The following is a 20614-nucleotide window of genomic DNA, read 5'->3' as shown; positions in this document are numbered from 1 at the left end:
ATATCACAGTCTTTATGTCACATAGAGACTTTTCTTAGTGTCTAACAATTCCTGTTTGCCGGTTCATGAAAAGGAGGGGGGACTAAAAGGCTCTGAGAGGCTCAGAGCCCCTCAACAGCACTTGCTGACTTCAGGCTTCACTGCAGGGCGTCTGGCTGGCTGTTTGGAGAGGCTACAGGGTCAATGCCTATTGCATTTTGGTTTTAGGATGGTAGCACCCTCTGGAATCCTGTGTTTCTCCTGGAGGGTAAAGATCCAGTCTAGGGGGACCCGCCTGGGAATCTCAGCGTTCAGCACACATGGGGTTTGGGGTCCCTCTCTATTCGGTGTGGCACCCCCAGCACCCCAAGTTCCCCACTCGCCCTGATAGTCACACCCGGTGTGAAGTCCTGGCATCACAAAAAAGGGAAGTTGACTTGCTTCTGGCTGCTTCCTAAACAGACTTGTAGCCAACCCTCTGTATCTCAGTCCTCATTCGCTCTGATTCTGTGACTGATATCACAGCTCCTGAGTCTGGGGGATTCTTTGGTAGAAACTGTGTTGGTTGTTGGCTCTGCTCACTGATATCACAGCTCCTGAGTCTGGGGGAGTCTTTGGTGAAAACTGTGTTGGTTGTTGGCTCTGCTCACTGACAGCTTAAAGCTCCATTTTAAAGTTCTGCTGACTCGTTTTATCCACTGAACTCCCAGTTTCCAGTTTCCCAAATCTGTTGCTGTGGCTGCATTTCCTCTTCTGGTCATGAGATTATACCTTTTATTTTATTATTATTATTATAATTATTTTGAGATGGAGCCTTGCTCTGTTGCCCAGGCTGGAGTGCAGTGGTACAATCTCAGCTTGCTGCAACCTCCGCCTCCCAGGGTCAAGTGATCCTCCTGCCTCAGCCTCCCAAGTAGCTGGGATTAAAGGCATGTACCACCATGCCCAGTTAAGTTTTGTATTTTTTGTAGAGATGAGGTTTCATCATGTTGGCCAAACTAATCTTGAACTCCTGAGCTCAAGTGATCCATCCACCTCAACCTCCCAAAGTGCTGGGATTGGCCAGGTGCAGTGGCTGACACTTGTAATCCCAGCACTTTGGGAGGCCGAGATGGGAGGATCATGAGGTCAGGATATTGAGATCATCCTGGCCAACATGGCAAAACCCAATCTCTGCTAAAATACAAAAAAAAGTAGCCAGGCATGGTGGCAGGTGCCTGTAGTTCCTGCTACTCGGGAGGCTGAGGCAGGGGAATTGCTTGAACCCAGGAGGCGGAGGTTGCAATGAGCCAAGGTTACACCACTGTACTCCAGCCTAGCGACAGAGCAAGACTTCATTTCCAAAAAAAAAAGTGCTGGGATTACAGGCATGAGCCACTGTGCCTAGCTGCCTTATGCCTTTTACAGCAGTCCCTTTGCTCTCCTGTGAGTGGGATTGAGGAAGACGGTATAAGTAGATGTATGTGCTCAAGCTGCCACTTGTCTCATCCGTTTATTGATAAGGAGACTGAAATTGAGGCTGGCTAAGTGGCGTGATCAAAACAGCAGCAGCTTTGGGAGGAGCTCTTTGCCTTTTTGTTTCTTTGTTTCTTGGTCCCTGACTTAATGTATCTTTGTTAAGTATGTGCCAGGCAAGTTACATTAAGTAGGCTGGGGACTTCCCTGGAGTGATGTAACAATCGCTAACATTTATTAAGTGTGTATTGTATGCCTGGCACTGTTCTTGTTCTAAACTCTTTACATCTATTTAATCATTACAACAGCTTTATAATGGGAGCTACTATGATCGTTCTCTTTCTTACAGAGGAGGGAGGTGAGGCATGGAGAAGTTATACCTTGTCCAAATTTGCACAGCTAGAAAGTGGTGAAACTGGGGTATGAACCCAGGCCCGGCTTTCCTGGTAGTAGTGACACTGTGGGCCCAGTGACTCAGTGTGGTGGGCTTTCAAGTGGGTTGTAGGCTGTTTAGCTGCGTTCCTCCTTTCTCCCCACTTCCCTACTGGATAGCAATGCCTCCCACACAAAACCATGACAATCACAAGTGTCTCCAGACATTGCCAAATGTCCCCGGCAGGGCGCAGAGCCCCGTGAGTGAGGAGACGGACCCAGGCAGGCTGAGTGCACGCCTTCACGGCTCTGCCCTGCAACCTCCTGGTCTGGTGAGTTACGGGGTCCTTTTTCCTCCCCCTCAGAACCGGACAGCAAGGTCTGTGACTGCCTTATCCACAGGCAGATCCCGCTCGCCCTGCCCTGGCCTCACCACCACTGGGTGACTTTGTCTACCTCTCACTAGATATGAAAAAGTGGAAAACAAAACAGAAACTAAAGGTAGCAACTCTGCAGAGCTGGGCATGTTGGAAAGGCCAAGCCTTAACCCTGTGGCTCTCTCTCTCCATCTTCATCCCCACAGAGCCAAGGTGAAGAAGGGAGTGAACATCCTGAGTGCTCAAACCCGCGAGCCGCGGCAGTGGGGCGTCAAGCAGGAGGTGGGCAGCGGCGGAAAGCACGTGACAGCCACCGTGGCCTGCCAGCGCCTGGGGCCCAGCCCGCGCAACAGGTAAGCCGTGCACTGCCTGAAAGCGTGTGTGGTTCCTGGTCCCGGGCCCAAGCCGGCTGCTGCCTAAGAGCCTTGACTTGGACTCGTGTGAGCTGCTGCTCAAGGGAGCTATTGAACCCACCGCCCGGAAATCTGGAGGCACTGACATCCACTGCAGGACCCTCTGCCTCTGCAGCAGGGCAGGGTGGGGCGCTCGCTGTGCAGTGCCGCAGGGTGGGCTTTGGAGGAGGGTGAGGTCATCTCTGCTCTGACAGGGCTTGTGCATTCTCTGCACCTGAACTGACTTTCTGGGGGCCTTGCCCTGCCAACATTAGCAGAAGATGCTTAGTTACAAAGTACTCATTTTTCATGAAGGGTAAGATTGAGTCTTCAGCAGGATGGAATTTAAGGGAAGGAGGTGACAGTCAGTGGCAATAATGGAGAAGAAGCTGCCGTGTGAGATTCACTGTAGACATCCTGGATGATTTTTTAAAATAATTGTTTTCTGGTTATAAAAGCAATTCATACTCATTTTAGGAATATGAGGAAAGCACAGCTGTATGAGGCGGGAATCATACGCCAATATCCTTACTACTCAAGGGTAACCCACTGATAACATGTTGGTTCATTTCCTTCCAGGGTTTTGTACCTGTGTAATGCTAATAGATACTAAATATATTTAGTTTACACATTTGGCACCATCAAATACGTACACATTTTAAGGACACTACTATTTTCACTTGTGTTGGAAACATTTTCTCTTAACATTAAATATTCCTCCAAAGCATTCCTAATAACTTTATAATATTCTATCAGATGGATTTAACATAATATAAACAACCGACGATGCCTGTATTTTACCATTTAGGTTGATTCCAAGTTGTTTTTAAAGTTCAACTTTTATTTTAGATTCAGGGGGTACATGTGCAGGTTTGTTATGTGGGTCTGTTGCCTGAGGCTAAGGTTTGGGGCATGAAGGATCCCATCACCCAAGTGGTGAACAGAGCACCCAAGAGGTAGTTTTTCAGCCCTTTATTCCTTCTCTCCCCACTCCCCAGTGTCTGTTGTTCCCGTCTTTATACCCACCTTTTCCCACTGTTTAGCTCCCACTTGTGAGAACATGCGGTATTTGGTTTTCTGTTCCTCGGTTAATTTGCTCAGGATAATGGCCTCCAGGTGCATCCATGTTGCTGCGAAGGATGTGAAAATGTTGTTCTTTTTTATGGCTGTGTAGTAGTCTATGGTGGATGTATACCAAATCTTCTTGATCCAGTTCACTGTGGGTGGGTTGATTCCGTCTCTTTGCTATTGTGAATGGTGCTGCGATGAACACATGAGTATCTGTGTCTTTTTGGTAGAACAATTTATTTCCTTTGGGTAGATAGCCAGTAATGGGACTGCTGGGTTGGATGGTAGTTCTGAGTTCTTTGAGAAATCTCCAAACTACTTTCCACCATGACTGAACTAATTTACTTTCCTACACACAGTGTGTAAGTGTTCCCTTTTCTCTGCAATCTCTCCAGCATCTGTTATTTTTTGACTTTTTAATGATCATCATTCTGACTGGTGTGAGATGGCATCTCATTGTCGTTTGGATTTACGTTTCTCTAATGATTAGTAATATGGAACATTTTTTTTTATCAGTTTGTGGCCACTTGTATGTCCAAGATTTATTCTTATAGATGATGCAGCAATAAACCACCTTCCACATAAATCTTTATCCACATCCCTTTTTCCTTAAGGTGGCTTCTTAGATTCAAAATGTAAGATTATTTTTCAAGGCTCTTGATATATTCTGCCAGTGTATTTTTCTGAAGGGATTAATATTAAAGAAAGAAATATTCTATTACTGGACACATTTTCTTAAGTGACAGCTGCAAGGCACCATGAAAAATCCTCAAATTCTCTGCTTAGTTTAGAACCACGCTATTCTTTTGCCCATAGAACCCCTCCTCTCTCCTTCCTTTAATGTGTAATCAGAAAAAGAAAATCCAGTGTCCCGAACAGTTTACAAACTCAAATGCCAACCCTCACCATCATTACCCCAAGAAGGATTTTTAGTGCATCTGGCGGGGGTGAGGTCAGGGGCGAGGAGTGGGTGTCCGAATCTTTGAACTTGTGAAAACATGGCCAGAAAGAAATGTGTTTATGAGTCCCTTGTTCCAAGCAGGAGATCAGAGGCCAAATTAAATCTCCTGAATCAAATGCACATAAAGTCTAATTAACCCGTAAGATTAGTGTTGATTATGCAAATGAAAGTGAATGTGTTCATTGGCAGGTGGCGAAGTTATATATGTGAATAGTTCTTCAGGTGGGAACCTGAATGAGAAGCAGAGCGAGGGAGATGACCCTCATGGCATTGAGTCCTGAAGGGCTCCTGTTGTCATCCTGTTTGTTCTGAGCTTCCAGGAGCCCTGCTTTGACCCCGTTGTGTTTGCTGTCTCAGTGGTAAGCATTGTGCATGAGTGTCTGTAGCCAGCCATCCTGAATGTTTCGGCAGACTGCAGACAAGAGGAAGATCTGAATCTGCAGAAATAGAGAGTAATGGCATCTGAGGCGCAGAAAGAGGCCTGCAGATGGTTAGACGCAAGAAATGTGTTCAAAGAGGAGGGCGGGCGGTGCATTGGGTGGAGTCACTTCTAAGGGCCGTTGTGGTCATGTTGGACCCACCTGGATAATCCCGGATCATCGCCCATATCAAAACCTTCACCTAATCACGTCTGCAAAATCCCTTTGCCTTGTAAGGTAACATATTCATAGGTTCTAAGGATTAGGATGTAGACAAATTGGCCTGCCTCTGTCTTCTTACAGCATGGCTCCGTCATGCCCATTCAGTCCTGAGTCTTTGAAATGCTAGGTTTGGACACCTTGGGGTACTGAGGTCAGGCCAGTGAGCGCACCTTCCAAGATTCCCAGGGCGGGGAATGGCATTCCTCCCATGGAAGCTTTCTTGGTAGCTGAGGAGGTCTGATAGCAAGATCTTTCTCATGTATAGCACTGCCATGGGCAATGGTGTCGTCCTTCCCGGCTGGGTCCAGCAGAAGCACTCAGTGCCAGCCAGGAGTGTGTATTCTTGCTTCAAGGCGAGGGTTGCTCAGTCAAGTACCTGAAGCCTCGTTGGCACTGAGCTCCACCATGGCCATGACTGTGGCTGCCTGCAGGAACCTCTCCGCAGGACTCTGAGAGCCTGTGCTGGCCGGGGTGGCATTCACAAGTGCAGAGAGTAGTTCGTTCCTTGTCTTTGGCTCTTGAAATATCCTATTGTGAGCTCTTGCATTTATGTGAGTCACCAATTTGAGATGTGGAAGCTGCAACTGTGTTTTCAGATCTCGGCCGCATTCCCGTGTTGGCCACATCCCCTGGCTGGTAAGACAGGGAACCTGGGGAGACAAATAGCTTCAAAAGGGTGAAACTGGTCGGCCCACGGAGGGGCTGCCACACCAGAGGCTTCCCCAGGCAAGTCCAGAAAGGTGGTTCTGGAAGGTTTTACGAGCCCCTTGCCAACCATTCCCATCCGTGGCTGTTTCTTCAAAGGCACAAACACGAAACACACACACCAAGTCTAACTAAAAGTGGTGGTTTTGAAAACAAACACAGCTTCAGAGCATGTCCCCTGGCCCTTACCTGCATGACCACTCACCCCTATTGATCTCCAAACATAGACGCCTTCTACATCAGGAGACGATGGTAGCTGATCTGGGGAGCTGAGCTCTGAGAGCGGCAGAAAGCTAGTGGTTAAAACATGCCTCAAGGGCTCTGAAAGTCATTCTAGTCTATAAGTTTCAAACAGGACCATGAATGGGCACCAAGGGCCCCACTGATCCCTAAAATGGCTTGAAAATATATGGTGTGTGAGAGACCGCCTTCATGTGACATTCTCTTTACACCAGTTTCATTGCTCTCTTCCAATTCTTTAATTCCTGTGAACTGGTCGTCCCTGAATTGAACTTGGTTGACCTGTGTTTTTCATGCAGAAATAAAATTTCAGTGACATTTGATGGGACATGCGAAATCTCCAATTAGCCGTAGTCCCCATTCCACCCTATGGTTTTGTATCTGGCCTCTCCACTTGTGAATTGGCTACATAGTTTGTGAAAGTGTTGTAGTATGAAAATCCAGTATATCAGTCCAGCTACGTAAGGACCCCATGATCACATAGGACCCACTTAGATCATCTCTCTATCTCAAGATCTTCAACCTAATCACATCTACCAAGTCCCTTTGACTTAGAAGATAACATATTCATAGGTTCTAGGCTCTAGGATATGGACAAATTTGCCACAATCATGCCACATTAAAAAACCCCAATCTCAGTGCTTTATAACTACAGTTGGCTGTCCATGTCCATGAGTTCTGTGTTCACAGATTCCAGATTTCTTTTAGTGGAAGGTTCTGCCTGTACTGCACATATACAGACTCTGGCTTTCCTGTCATTATTCTCTAAATAATATGGTATCACAGTAACTATTTACATAACATTTACATTATATTAGGTATGAAAAATAATCTAGAGATGATTTAAAGTATACAGGAGGATGTGCATAGGTTATATGCAACTACTACATCATTTTATCTAAGGGACTTGAGCATCCATGGATATTGGATCCGTGGATATTGGGGCGACTGTCCAAGCTTTGTTCTCATACTCCCAGGGCTGTAGGTCAAGTACAGTCTGGGCCTGCTAAGGGGAAACTCAGACGGGAGACTGCCTTGGGGTGTGAGCTGACTGGACTTAGCTCCAAGCCTTGAGCTCCATGTCTATCCGTCCGTGTGTGTTTGGTCCTGGGCCCAGGCTGAAGAGGCAGAGTTATTCTTGGCGCACTCCTCTCACAGCAGCTCATTATCCTCTCACCTAAGACCACAACTGGTGTCCTGTCCACTAACATCCCCTTGGCCAACGCGAGTCAAGAGGTCAGGCCATGGGGTGAGGAAGTCCTCGCCACCCAGACATATGGGGTGGAGGGAGTGCATGCAGCACTCAGTAAATCCACCATCACCCCCTCGCGTGTCAAAGGGCTGCTTGGCTCAGAAAATTTCACCTGTTGCTGAAATGTTCTGTACAGTTTCCATCTGTGGGAAGCTCTAGACATCCCCTTTCGCACGTTCGTTTCTTCAACAAATATTTGTCAAGTGCCGGGTACTTGCCAGCTACCATGCTGACAATCCACGGCCAGGAGTCTTATCAGGGGGAAAGTTCAAGGAAGAGATACTTAAAGACTGTCCCGAATATGAACTCACACCTGGCGAGTGATGAACCGTGTCATGCTCAGCATAGGCTGCAAAATGGCGCTTGAGTGAGTGAGGAAGGAAGAATCATAGGTGAGACAAGCAGTGTTGGCTGTGTGCCTCGCGCTCTCCAAATGCTTTGTATATAATCCTCCTAAGCATCTAATCCTGCTTCAAGCATTCAAGGTAGACAAAGTGAGCTGTGATCTCAACTTACATGGGGGAAAACTGAGACACGATGCATTTTTCAAACCCACTCAGTAAGAGGTGGAGGTGGAATTCAAACCCAGAAGTTCTGCCTTGAAGAACAAGCTGTCGCTTGAGCTTCTTCTTGTCCTAATACGAAATACACCCAATGGACCACCCTGGCTGACAGACACTGCTCCACCCCGGGTCCCGGTACATCTCTTTTACTGCTCTATATCCCTCGGAAGGTGTGTTAGCCAGCCAGGGCTGCCTGAACAAAATTCCACACACTGGCTGGCTTAAAACACAGAAATTTATTTTCTCACCATCGGGACTCTGGAAAGTCTGAGATCGGGATGCTGTCAAGGGTAGTTTCTGGTGAGAAATCTCTTCCTAGCTTGCAGATCACCACCCTCTCAGCATCTTGTGTCCTCAGAGGGCCTTTCCTCTGTGCGTGGAGAGAGAGAAGCTCCTGGTGTCTTTTCTTTTCTTTCTCAAGACAGGGTCTCGCTCTGTCACCCAGCCTGGGGTGCAGTGGTGTAAACAGGACTCACTGTAGCCTTGACTTCCTGGGCCCAAGCGATCCTCCTCTCTTAGTGCCCCAAGTAGCTGGGACTACAGGCATGCACCACTGAGCCCAGCTAATGTTTGTATTTTTTTGTAGAGATAGGGTTTCATCATGTTGCCCAGGCTGGTCTCAAACTCCTGCGATCAAGTGATCCACCTACCTTGGCCTCCCAAAGTGCTGAGATTACAGGTGTGAGCCACTGTCCTTGGTTTCTTCTTCTTCCTGTAAGGACACCAGTCCTATGGGGTTAGAGCCCCCTCTTATGACTTTATTTAATCTTAATTACCATCTTAAAAGCCTGCTCTCCAAATATAGTCCCACTGGGGGTGAGGGCTTTGTGATATGAATTTTGGAGGAAACAATTCAGTCCGTAATCCTGGGGTTGGCTCTGTCATCCTGAACCTGCTTCCGTCACTGCACCACCTGGGGCTGCCCCTCACTTTTGTGCACTCGTGCAGATTCTTGGAAAAGCCTGGGAGCTTCTTCCTGGGGTCCTCTTTGCCAATGATGGACGGGTGTGGAGTGCGAAAGCCCAGCCCCATCTCCCCCATTGCAGACAACTCTGAATTGTCATGGACACAGCTTGACTCAGAGCTTCCCTCAGGATCAGGCTGCAGGCTGGGTCTTTGAAAGCACACCTTCCCTTTGCTTCGTCCTGCAATGTGAACTATTTCCCTCTCCCCTTCTCCCTTTCCAGTTTCTCCTGGTGGCTGGGGAGAAAGGAAACAACATCCTTACTCGCTCACTTGCAAATGAATCCTCGTCTTATGATCTGCTTCTAATGAACCCAACCTGAGACTCTCAGAAACATAAGAGCCCCCCACTACCTCCCCTGGTGAAATGGCCTCTTAGACAGGGAGAGAGCACTTGTTAGGGAAACTGTCAAGACAGCTGTTTTGCTGGAGCACTGTCTCCCTGTAACCTAGAACCTCTGAAAGACCTGTGGGTTGTTGTGGTCCTGAAACCATCTGTCTATAAACACTCAGACCCAGGAAGATAGCTTGCACCTGGTCCGTACACATACCAAACTGTGTGGCATTTGGTTTCCAGGCTCCCCATCATCCTGGGAGAGATCTGAGCATCTCGGCAGTCAGGCAGAGTCAGCCAACAATTTACCAGAGTGCACATCGTATTTACAGGGTGCAAGGCCAACAGAGCAATTAGCATGCCGCCCAGGTCCTTCCCCGTCAGCACCCTGTGACGGAGAGGATCAAGCATGAGGCAAATGCTTCTGTGTCTGCAGGGAAGAGGCATACAAGCACGTGGACAGTGTGCTGAAAGGCAGGAACACATCTTGCCGTCCTTTTGGCATCCTCCTGTTTCTTAGGAAGCATCTTCCGCTTCCCCCTTCATCTCCTTTTCCTGATCTGCATCTTTTTTCAAAACCAGGTATGTGGGTGAGTCTGAGCAGCTGGGGAGCAGCGAAGCGAGCAGTGAGTCTGACCTCAGCACTGGCAGGAGGGAAGAGCGGACCCTGACTGCTTTTGATTCAAACGTTGCACCTTGATCTAATAAAGGTTTCTGCCTCAAGCATTCCTGGAGCCTTACTTTAAACTCATTCCTCCAGGAAAAATGCCAAAAATTAGGTGTTTCTTTAAACTGTGGGCATGCTCTGAAGTTTAGGGGGGACTCCGTGTTGGGAATGCAACCCCCTGAGGCTGTTGATGAGGTGGGCTCCCCAGTGGGGTTGGTGTAGGCACACCTGCCTGCCGCTCAACTTCCCACTGGCCCACATGCACCTGCGCTGTTAGGTGCTGAATACCTTCACTTAAACCGGTTCACTTATGCATCTCAAATTTCCCATTTAGGCATTCTTATTAAAACACTACTGTTAACATCTCTTCCAGAAGCAAATATAGTATCTTAAAAATAGAAACTTACATAGAAAACTGTAATATTCTGTAGATTTTATAGTGCTTGACAGCACACAGAATAATACTGTGTATATTTCACTGTCTTGGGCACTTTACAAAATGCTCTGTGTACATTATTTCAGTAAATCTTTCTAATGGTCTCAAGAACTGAGGCGTCATACCATTGGGTAGATAAAGAAAAGAATAAAGGCACTCACAGGAAATAAGCATCCAAATGAATATTTATGTAAATCATAAAAAAGTTTTATTTTTAAAATAACTTTAATGTACACAAATAAATGGAGAAAATGCCTATCAGTTGCACAAAATAAAAGTGAGCGTAAACAAATACAATTAAAACATAAAACTCCTGGCCAGGTGCTATGGTTCACGCCTGTAACCCCTGCATTTTGGGAAGCGAGGCAGGTGGATCACTTGAAGTCAGGAGTTTGAGACAAGCCTGGCCAAAATGGCGAAACCCTGCCTCTACTAAAAATCAAAAATTAAGCTGTATGTGGTGCGTGCCTGTAATCCCAGCTACTCAGGAGGCTAAGGCAGGAGAATGGCTTGAACCCAGGAGGCAGAGGTTGCAGTGAGCCAGGATCACACCAGTACACTCTAGCCTGGGCAACAGAGTGAGACTCTGTCTCAAAAAAAAAAAAAAGAAAAAAAAACAACATAAAAGTCCTACTGAAGTCTAGCTGGCTAATGTTAGCAGCAAGAGGCTGTGTGCTTGCCTTGGAGGTTAGAAAGGTGTTAGCTGGTGTCAGGGAAGTCCTGTGGACACATGAGAGTGCAGGGGTGTCCAGTCTTTTGGCTTCTCTGGGCCACATTGGAAGAAGAATTGCCTTGGGCCACACATAGTATATGCTAACACTAACAATAGCTGATGAGCTGGAAAAAGAAATTGCAAAACAGTCTCATAATGTTGTAAGAAAGTTTACGAATTTGTGTTGGGCCACATTCAAAGCCTTACTGGACCACACACAGAGCCTGTGGGCTACAGGTTGGACAAGCTTGCCACCAGACCAAGCTGAGATTTCCTTCTACTTCCCTTTTTATTAGGCTTATTTTTTTCAATGCCTTTATTTTACTTTCATAATCATAAAAACATATTCAAAGATACGTTTTTTAAACCCATATTCCGTGTCTTAGGTAACTATTACCATTATTGTGTCCTGCCTTACAGAGTGTATATAAATATGTTTATACCATTGGGATCAGTCTGTAATATGTTACGTCTGTTTTGGTAACTTAACATTGCCAAAGTACTTTGCTTGTCCCATACTTAGTTTTTTAAATAACTGAGTAAGTGGATGGACCTGAATTTATTTAGAAAGCCCCCATCTCGCGGGACGCCTGGGTTGTTTGTACCCAGCTTTTTAGTATAAATGAACCAGTGGCAGACATTTCTACGATGATATGATGCTGCCTTTCCCCCTGTTCTGAATCATGGAGCACTGGGAGCTGCTGTGAGGGATCTCTAGTCTGAGTTTCTGCCCTTCCTAACTTTATTTTGTCACCCCTTCTCCCTGGCCTTCACACCCAACATAGAAATTGGGGAACAAAGCCAAAAGCTGGCACCAGATGAGTGAAGGGGCCAGGGAAGAGGCGAGGAGCCAGGAATGTCCTGCGGGAAGAGAGGGAGGGGCCCCGCGTGGCACCCCTTTTACTCCTCCGATCCCTCTTTGTTGCAGCTCCAGGGCTGTCTGTGCCCAGGAATGGTTACAGGCCATCTGGGAGACTTTTGCTTTAACCTCAAAACTTCTAAAAGAATCTAAAAAGGAAACACTTTCTGTCCACGTGATTCAACCTTACTCAAGGGATGTGCTGTGAGTTGCCACATCTCTGGATTTTTCTAGACCTGCTGAAAATCCAGAAATCTTTCCATTTTTTAACATTTGCTTGGATGTTTAAAATCACTGTGCAAATCAAATAAAAGGTATATTGTTCAGGAAAAATTGTTCATCAGGAAGTAAACCATGTGCAAAAGTGGCCTGAGTCAAAATAATGCCTGTTTTCTTTAGGAGGTTGATTGCCTATATTGTCCAGGTACAGAGTTTGCAGCAAACAGCTGTCTGGGAACTCAACTGTGCCTCTTTTGGAGGAACTTAGAAAGGAGGCCAGCTGTTTCAAAGACTCAGCTGCCCCTCATTTTCACCACACGAGCCCTCTTAAACAGACCAAATCGCACAGATGCTCCTGTATTTCCAGCAGATGCTATAAACACGCATCTGAGCTCTGGTTCTTACGACTGTAAGTGTCGGCCTTAATTGGGATCCTGGTGCATGGCGTGGAGTTCTCTCTCCCTGCTCCTCTTGTTATCCAGCTTCTAGTTTGATGGGGTGGTATCTCCGCCAGTGTTCCCCAGGCCTTCTTGGAGGAGACTGGGATCCACATGTTTCCATAGAACAGTGAATGATGCCTCTCCCTGCTCCTCTTGTTACCCAGCTTCTAGTTTGATGGGGTGGGCTCTGGGCCAGTGTTGCCCAGGCCTTCTTGGAGGAGACTGGGACCCACATGCTTCCATAGAACAGTGAATGATGCCTCTCCCTGCTCCTCTTGTTACCCAGCTTCTAGTTTGATGGGGTGGTATCTCCGCCAGTGTTCCCCAGGCCTTCTTGGAGGAGACTGGGACCCACATGCTTCCATAGAACCGTGAATGATGCCTCTCCCGTTCTTCCCTGTCTCTGGAACAGAAGCAGCTGCTGCATCCCCAGGCTCCTTAATTCAAGAGCCAGCATCGTGCTTCAGGGACTCTCTGCTGCAGGGGAGAAAAGTAAATCAGGCAGGTAATAAAACGAGAAGGCTCTTTCCAAAAAAACCCAAAATCATTGAAAATGGTGAATAAAATGCCCATTAGTATTCATTTAAGCAGTCTCAATTGCATACCTTATATACATAACTGTGCTTGGCTATTTGTTTTGGAGAATTCTGGAATATGAACATGCTCATAGCTGCTTAAACAGTTTTCAGCAGTGCTTAGAGGAATGAAGTGCTAAAATAATCTGCGTTTCCCTAAAGGAAATTGCTCAAACAAACTGCTTTCTGTAAGAGATATTTGAAGATTGCAAACTACCACGAATTAAAATCTCCCAACCAATGGCATAAACTTACATTTTGGGTCCCCTCCTAAAACAAGTTAAAAGTGTCTCCTACTCCACGCACCCAAAACTTACAGCAGGCTTCTGTGAGTATCTGCAGCAGGATAATTTATTGATACACAAGTTGTGTGGATCTCCATAAAACTCTCCCTCCTTTTCACCTTCAGCAGGCGCCAGGCCTTTGGCTTCCTGGACTCCATAGAGGTTTGTGGCAAACGTTGACTATTAAAGCCCAAGATCATTGAGGTTATTGTTGTTGCCTAACTTTTTTTTTTTTTTTTTGAGATGAGATCCCATTCTGTCACTTAGGCTGGAATGCAGTGGCACGGTCATGGCTCACTGCAGCCTCGACCTCCTGGGCTCAGGTGATCCTCGCCTATCATTCTCTTGAGTGGCTGGGACTACATGTGTGCACCACCACACCCAGTTATTTTTTGTATTTTTGTGTGGAAAAAGGGTCTCATTGTGTTACCCAGGCTGGTCTCAAACTCATGGGCTCAGTGGTCCTCCCACCTCGGCCTCCCAAAGTGCTGAGGTTACAGGCGTGAGCCACTGCACCTGGCCCGAGTTGTCTGCCATTTGTAGATAACTAAACTCTTCCAAGAGAATTTGCTGGAGGCATTGGGATGGTGGGTGGAGAGTGGGGGAGAGGAACAGTTGAGGAGAGGCTGTGAAAGAGCCTGAAAGAAGATTTTACCAGAGACTGAAGGGCCAGGTCTGGCATCCCAAGCCTCGATTTGATGTCTGAAATGGTGAAGGGGCTTCTCCATTGCTTGATGCTGTTTCAAAATGCAAGCCCCACCGTTTGTCATCCCATCAAGACTACCTACCATGGAGGAAATGAATTTTCCCAAAGGAAGTCAGGATGTGTCTACAGAGGAGGAATAGATGCTGGACAGTGAAAGCCAATGTGTAGGGCATGGCGCCCATGAGAACCTGCACTGTGTCGGACAGTTTGTCCACACCATCACCCATTTCCCCTATACGGTGAGTAGTAATAGGATCCATCTTCAAATTAGGACACTCTGTGTTATAGGTTATACTTTTTTCAGAAATATTCCCAAGGAACATACTCTCCATGTCCCTAACCCGCATTCTCTTCTGGAATCTCTCCACTCTCCCATGAAGGGGTAGCAACCTTGTCTTCTCCCCTTGAAACTGGGTGGGCTGCAGTGACTGGTTGACTCATAGTGCTGAGTGGAAGTGATGCTATGTAACTTTCAAAGCTAAATCATAAAAGTGCCCTGCACCAACATGGAGGGAGCCCTATTGTCCAAAGCCACCATGCTGTGAGGACGCCCAACTATCCCATGTGGAAGGGCCACAAGGAGGAGCCCCGAGCCTTGTGAATACAGCATGGTGTCCAGCTGCCCCTGACTGCTCCCGCCACTGTCTGACAGCAACTGCATGAGAGACCCAAGCCAAAGACACTCAGCTAAGCCCTTCCAGCATTCTTGACTCACAGAAACAACGAGTAACAATAAAATGATTGCTTTCATTTTATACTACTACGTTTTGGGGTGATTTGTAGCATAGCAACATAAAAGTGAAAAACAGGGGAACTCAGAGGAGTTCAACTACTTGCCAAGCCCACACAGCTAACTAAAGATCAGTGTCAATATTTTAATCCTCTTCTCTCTGGTTCTAAATGCCCCTTCTTCTCCCACAACAAGGAAGAGATTCCTAAGCAAAGAGAGATTGACAGGCTTGCCATCTTACACCAAGGGACCCTTCCCACTTCCCTGCCCAGCATCACCTCTGGAAGCTTATTTCTTTTCTTTTGGCACCCAAGCCTCATTTAAGGTATTTCATGGCCGGAATGAGGAGTTTCTGCTTTCTTCATCCCCATCATAGTCTGACATGTGGTCCCCAGTCAAAACTGAAAATGTGTGAAGCAAATATATCTCTCAGCATCTGTCCTGAAATGATTTATTGTATCAAGTTAACAAGTCTCTCAAGCTCTTGCCAGACCAGTAATTAGCTTTAGGGGAAGGCTGGGAAGCTGATACTCTGGCCTCTGACATAAAGCAGGTGGATTTCAGAACTAGTGTCTCATCTTAGAGACACTGCCTTACCAAGAGGCACAGGTGAAGTCCTCCCCCTGAAGCCATGCCTCTGTTACAGGTCCTCAGAGAGCAAACTGGACACTAGAACAGGGTTGTGGAGCTACATTTTAAATATCCCTAAGGCTCTGTGTGTCTCAGAGAACATATTCACTGTCTTCTCAGCCACCGCTGAGCCACCATGCCATGCAAAGTTCATCCACTTTGGAAAACCCTTCAGATTTCACAGACTCTTGTTACTGAGGCTCCTTCTCATGCCTGACTGATCTTCACAAGACAGTGGCAAACAGCGGTAGAAATGAGCAGTTGCCTTTTCATTTTTAATTTAATGGATTTATTTTCTACATCAGAGGTAAAGTTTTTGCTCACGTGGTGCCCAGATTTCAAGTACTCCACAAAGCAATATAGTGCCACAAATAACAACGTGGTCTCTTGAGCCAGCCCGGCAACTTGGATTCACATCTTGGCTCTTCTGCCTGGAAGTTGCATGGTTTTGTGCACATTAGTCAGTCTCCTTTGGTCTTACATGAAAATGAGATGATAAATAATAATAGTAGCTTTGCTGAGGAGTGCTTGTGAGGATTAAGGGGGTTAATATATGGGGGTGCCCACCTGGAGTGTTAGTTGTGTTTTCTATGGAACAAGGCCTCCTTAAGTTCTTCCTGAGATTTTTTATACAGTGGTGCAGAATATCTTGCGTTATCATTGTGGCAGAGGCACAGCACTGTTTTCCCTTGGTGGTAGATATGGTTTGGCTGTGTCCCCACCCAAATCTCATCTTGAATTGTAGCTCCCATAATCCCCACATGTCATAGGAGGGACCCAGTGGGAGGGAATTGAATCATGGGGCTGGGTTTTTGCCATGCTGTTCTCATGACAGTGAATAAATCTCATGAGATCTGATTGTTGTATAAAGGGCAGTTCCCCTGCACATGCTTTCTTGCCTGCCACCATGTAAGACGTGCCTTTGCTCCTCCTTTGCCTTCCACCATGATTGTGAGGCCTCCCCAACCATGCTCGACTGGGAGTCCATTAAACCTCTTTCCTTTATAAATTACCCAGTCTTGGGTATGTCTTTATTAGCAGCATGAGACTAGACTAATGCAGCGGCACATGCCAACCACTGAGCTATACTGCCTTGCTGCCTTTGATTCACTCCAGATTCCCACTGGAAGCTCTACCCTGTCCGCCTCCCTCTTCCTTTCAGTGGCTGGTTGGCTCTGGCCTTTACTGCCACCCTCAGGGCAACCCGTAGGTAAAAGAGAGAACAGTGCCCAGTCAGAGGGCACCTGGTGATTGAGTATTCTTTACTTTGACTATTTATAAGCCAACACTAAAGGTCCTAGGCTTGTCGCAATTTGTCACCTTCCTAAGGTATATTCCCCCTTGTTCCTACTTCTATTATTTTTATAATCTTGATTTATTTGGGGGTAACAGGTAATACGTTTATATAGTTCCAAACTCAAAAATTATACGGACTTATATGCAAATATCTATTTCTGCCTCCAGCCACCCAGTGCGAGCCCCTAGAGGTGATTAACATTTGCAGTTTAACACATACCTTTCCAAAAATATTTCCTGCATATGCAAACACACACACACACAGACACACACAGAGACACACACAGGAACACACAGACACACACACAGGCATACAGACACACACAGACACAGACGCACAGACACAGACACACACACACATTCTCTCTCCCACTGCAACGTCAATTTTTTTTTTATCTAACAATGTATCTTGTATTTTTTTCATGTTAGTACATAAAGTTCTTTATTTTTTTTTCAAACATGTGTATATTATGGCATATAGCGTAATTTATATAAACCAACCCCCATAGGACCTGGCATTTAGGTTATTCCCAGGTTTTTTTTCCTGAAAGTACTGCTTTGAATAACCTCATGCAAAGACTATTTTGTACTTCTGTAATCATATTCGTGAAGTAAACTCCAGTAGTGGACTAGCTGAGTAAAACGGTGTGGGCATTTACAAATTGTAGAGATATTAGCATGTTACCCTGCACAGAGACTGCACCCATTCACACCCCACCGTCTTTACCCACATGTTACTCACAGGCTGTCTGACCCTTTGAGACTCATACTTTATGTTCTCAGAAATGACTTGACTATCGAGTGGCCTGATAGTGGGAATCGTGCTGTGGATTTTTAGGATTTTGTGCCAGAGCCAGCCCCGTGACTCCTGGGAAGCTCTAGCATGGTATTTGTGAGCCTGGGATCCACCGAGTCACTGGTGCATCCCCCTTGGGTCTGCTGCAGGGACAGCTGCTGTGTATGAACAGGGACCATGTGTGGGCTCTGCCTTGTGTCTCCTCTAAATTCTCACTTAACCTGGGCTCTCTAGTTCCGCTGGGCTCTCTAGTTCCGCTCTTTCCACCAATGCCGGCCCCATTTTTCTTTTCAAAATGGCCAAAGTGTTCTCTTTAAAACATAAATCGGGCTGGGCACGGTGGCTCATGCCTATAATCCCAGCACTTTGGGAGGCTGAGGCAGGTGGATTGGACACTGAAACAGGGTTGTGGGGCTAGATTTTTAATATCCCTAAGGCTCTGTGTGTCTCAGAGAACATATTCACTGTCTTCTCAGCCACCACTGAGCCACCATGCCATGCAAAGTTCATCCACTTTGGAAAACCCTTCAGATTTCACAGACTCTTGTTACTGAGGCTCCTGGGCTCAAAACGTTGAGCCCAGGAGTTTGAGAGCTGTTGAGGGCAACATAGTGAGACCCTGTCTCTACAAAAATACAAAAGTTAGCCAGGCATGGTGGCACATGCCTGTCGTCCCAGCTAGTGGAGCGGCTGAGGCAGGAGAATCACTTCAGCCCAGGAGATAGAGGCTGCAGTCAACCATGATGTTGCCATTGCACTCCAGCCTGGGCAACAGAGGGAGACTGTGTCTCAGTCAGACCAGGGAACTTCCTGTTGGCTCAGTCTTTGCATTTCTTTCTGATAAATCCCCAAGCTTGGTCGTGGCCTGCAAGATTCTGAGTGATCTGGCCCCTGCCCACTCCAGACCTTACCCTATGCTTCTCCCATCACTGGCAACTCCTCTCCCACAGTGGCCTTCCAGGAGACCTGACCCTGATGAGCTAGGTGTATTTCTACCCCAGGGCTCTTGGATCTGCCATTCCATCTGACTGGACTGTTTGCATGACCACAGTATTCTCATTTCTACATCTTAGCTTTAAATATTCCCCAAGAGGCTCTCTGTGACCACCATGGTGATCACCTGCTTCATCTTGTTTCTAGAACTCACCAGTATGGAAGCACCTTGTGTCTTTGTTTGCCACCTGTCTCTCCATGAGAATGCAGACTTTGCCATGGCAGGGAAGTGCCTATTGCCCTCACGTCTGTGTGTTTAGGGCTTAACTCAGTTCCTGGCACAGGGAAGGGATGGAAATGTTAGCTGCATGAATATATGTATTGCTGAGTGAATGATCTTTGTAACGATATGTTATCTTGTCTCTAGTTTACAGATGAAGAAATGAGATCAGAGAGTCCCATATGAATGCTGAATGACTAGATAAATGATGCTTGTCGTGATAGATTGAATTAGAGCCTGTTGTCCCATTGTACAGATAAAGGAAGAGGCTCAGACAGTCTCTATGTGCTAAGAGAAGGGTGCCCTAGGAGTCAATGATGGGGCCCCAAGGTTTTGGAAGGGAAATGCAAGCAAAAACCAAAGCTACTGTCATGCGCCATGGCTTCATCCCCTCCCCCAGACCTCCCTGCCAGCTCTCCTCCTCTCAGCAGCTGTGATAAAGGCAGGGGGAGGATTTATTGTTCATGCAGTGAGGGATTTATGAAGCAAAGTTTTTATGTCAATGTTGTACTAGGCACTGCTGGACGTATAGACATTTTGTTAAGATGTTATTCCAGTTGGCAAGAACTTCATGGCTTTGCCCAAGCTTGAAATTTGCTAATCATAAGGAAATATAGAGCTTCTCCATCTTTATTTTTCATGCCAGTCTGCCTCTCAGAAATCAGAGACTTGCAGGGAGCACGAAAGCTCAGGCTGCTCCCCTAAAAGCTTGAGAATGGAAGAGTCTTCGCATGCTGCCTTCTGCATGCCTGTTAAACCCTCCCAGTTAGGGACCATCAGACCACATTAGCCTGATTGGAAGGTCTTAGAAGAAGCCCCTGAACTTTTGTATTTATATTCATTAATCAAATAATTATCAAGTGCCTTCTAAGCAGTGGGCATATTAGAGTTCATTAGGTCTGTACCATGACCATGTGGACTTCATTGTTGGTTAGAAAAGATGCACGCCAAAAAGTATTCGGTTGCAACTATGGCAAATGCTATGAAGAAGAGGTGTGCAGTGTTAAGGAACCCACATAAAGAAGTGTATGACTTAGGATATGGGCCAATTGCTTGCAAAAGAGACTTTGTTTAAAGTGGTATGAATTTCAGAAACATAATTTTTTCTGTTCCATAGAGATCCAAAGTGGTTTGGTGCCTCTATTCTGCAGTGCCATCAAAAGCCCAGTCTCTTTTCTCCTGGTACCACTAGAGACTACCCTTGTTGATATGATTCAAGATGGTGTGCTAGTACATGGAAGCCCAGCCAATGGGAGGGTGGAAAGCAAGGGAGGGCAGTGGAGCAGAGAAGAGATGGGTGGGGTGTTGTGGGGAGTGGTCCCGGAAGATACCGTCAACCAGATAGACTATCCCAATGGCCTCAAATAAGGATCCAATGTGCATCTACCTTCCCACCACCATCCACCCCAAACTACAGCTTCTGCACAACTGGGGACCACAAGCCCATGTGGCCTGGCGCCAAGCATTCTGAAATGACACCCAAGCCTCTCAAGTTGGCAAAATACTTGAGGCTGTGGTTCAGGAGAAGACATAGCAAACACCTATTTTTTAAAAGCGGTATGGAAAGAGACAGTCTCTTAACACAGAGAGATTATCTTAATAACTTTAAATGGACCCTTCAGACCTCTTACTTCTCAAAGACATCATGACAGGTTGTTCTGTAAGGCTGTTCTCCATGCCTTTCCTGGGTAACCTAATAAGTTGTTTTTTTTTTTTCTTTCTGTTTTCAGCATCACATTAATTCTTCAT

The 20614-nt window shown here is 46.4% G+C and overlaps 1 protein-coding gene across 1 annotated transcript in view; it reads left to right on the top strand.

The window, feature by feature from the left end:
• The window catches only part of TMEM132C (transmembrane protein 132C), a 439254-nt gene that overhangs the window by 268651 nt on the left and 149989 nt on the right, over positions 1–20614 (top strand). The window contains exon 3 of the mRNA XM_033220119.1: positions 2390–2536. Within this exon, the coding sequence (XP_033076010.1) occupies positions 2390–2536 (147 nt within the window). The remainder of the gene's footprint in view (positions 1–2389; positions 2537–20614) is intronic.

The sequence above is a fragment of the Trachypithecus francoisi genome, unplaced genomic scaffold, assembly GCF_009764315.1.
Source record: "Trachypithecus francoisi isolate TF-2019V2 unplaced genomic scaffold, Tfra_2.0 Lachesis_group11, whole genome shotgun sequence".
In the NCBI taxonomy this organism is placed as follows: domain Eukaryota; kingdom Metazoa; phylum Chordata; class Mammalia; order Primates; family Cercopithecidae; genus Trachypithecus; species Trachypithecus francoisi.
The sequence above is the reverse complement of the archived record's forward strand: the minus strand, read 5'-3'. Positions and strand labels throughout refer to the sequence as shown.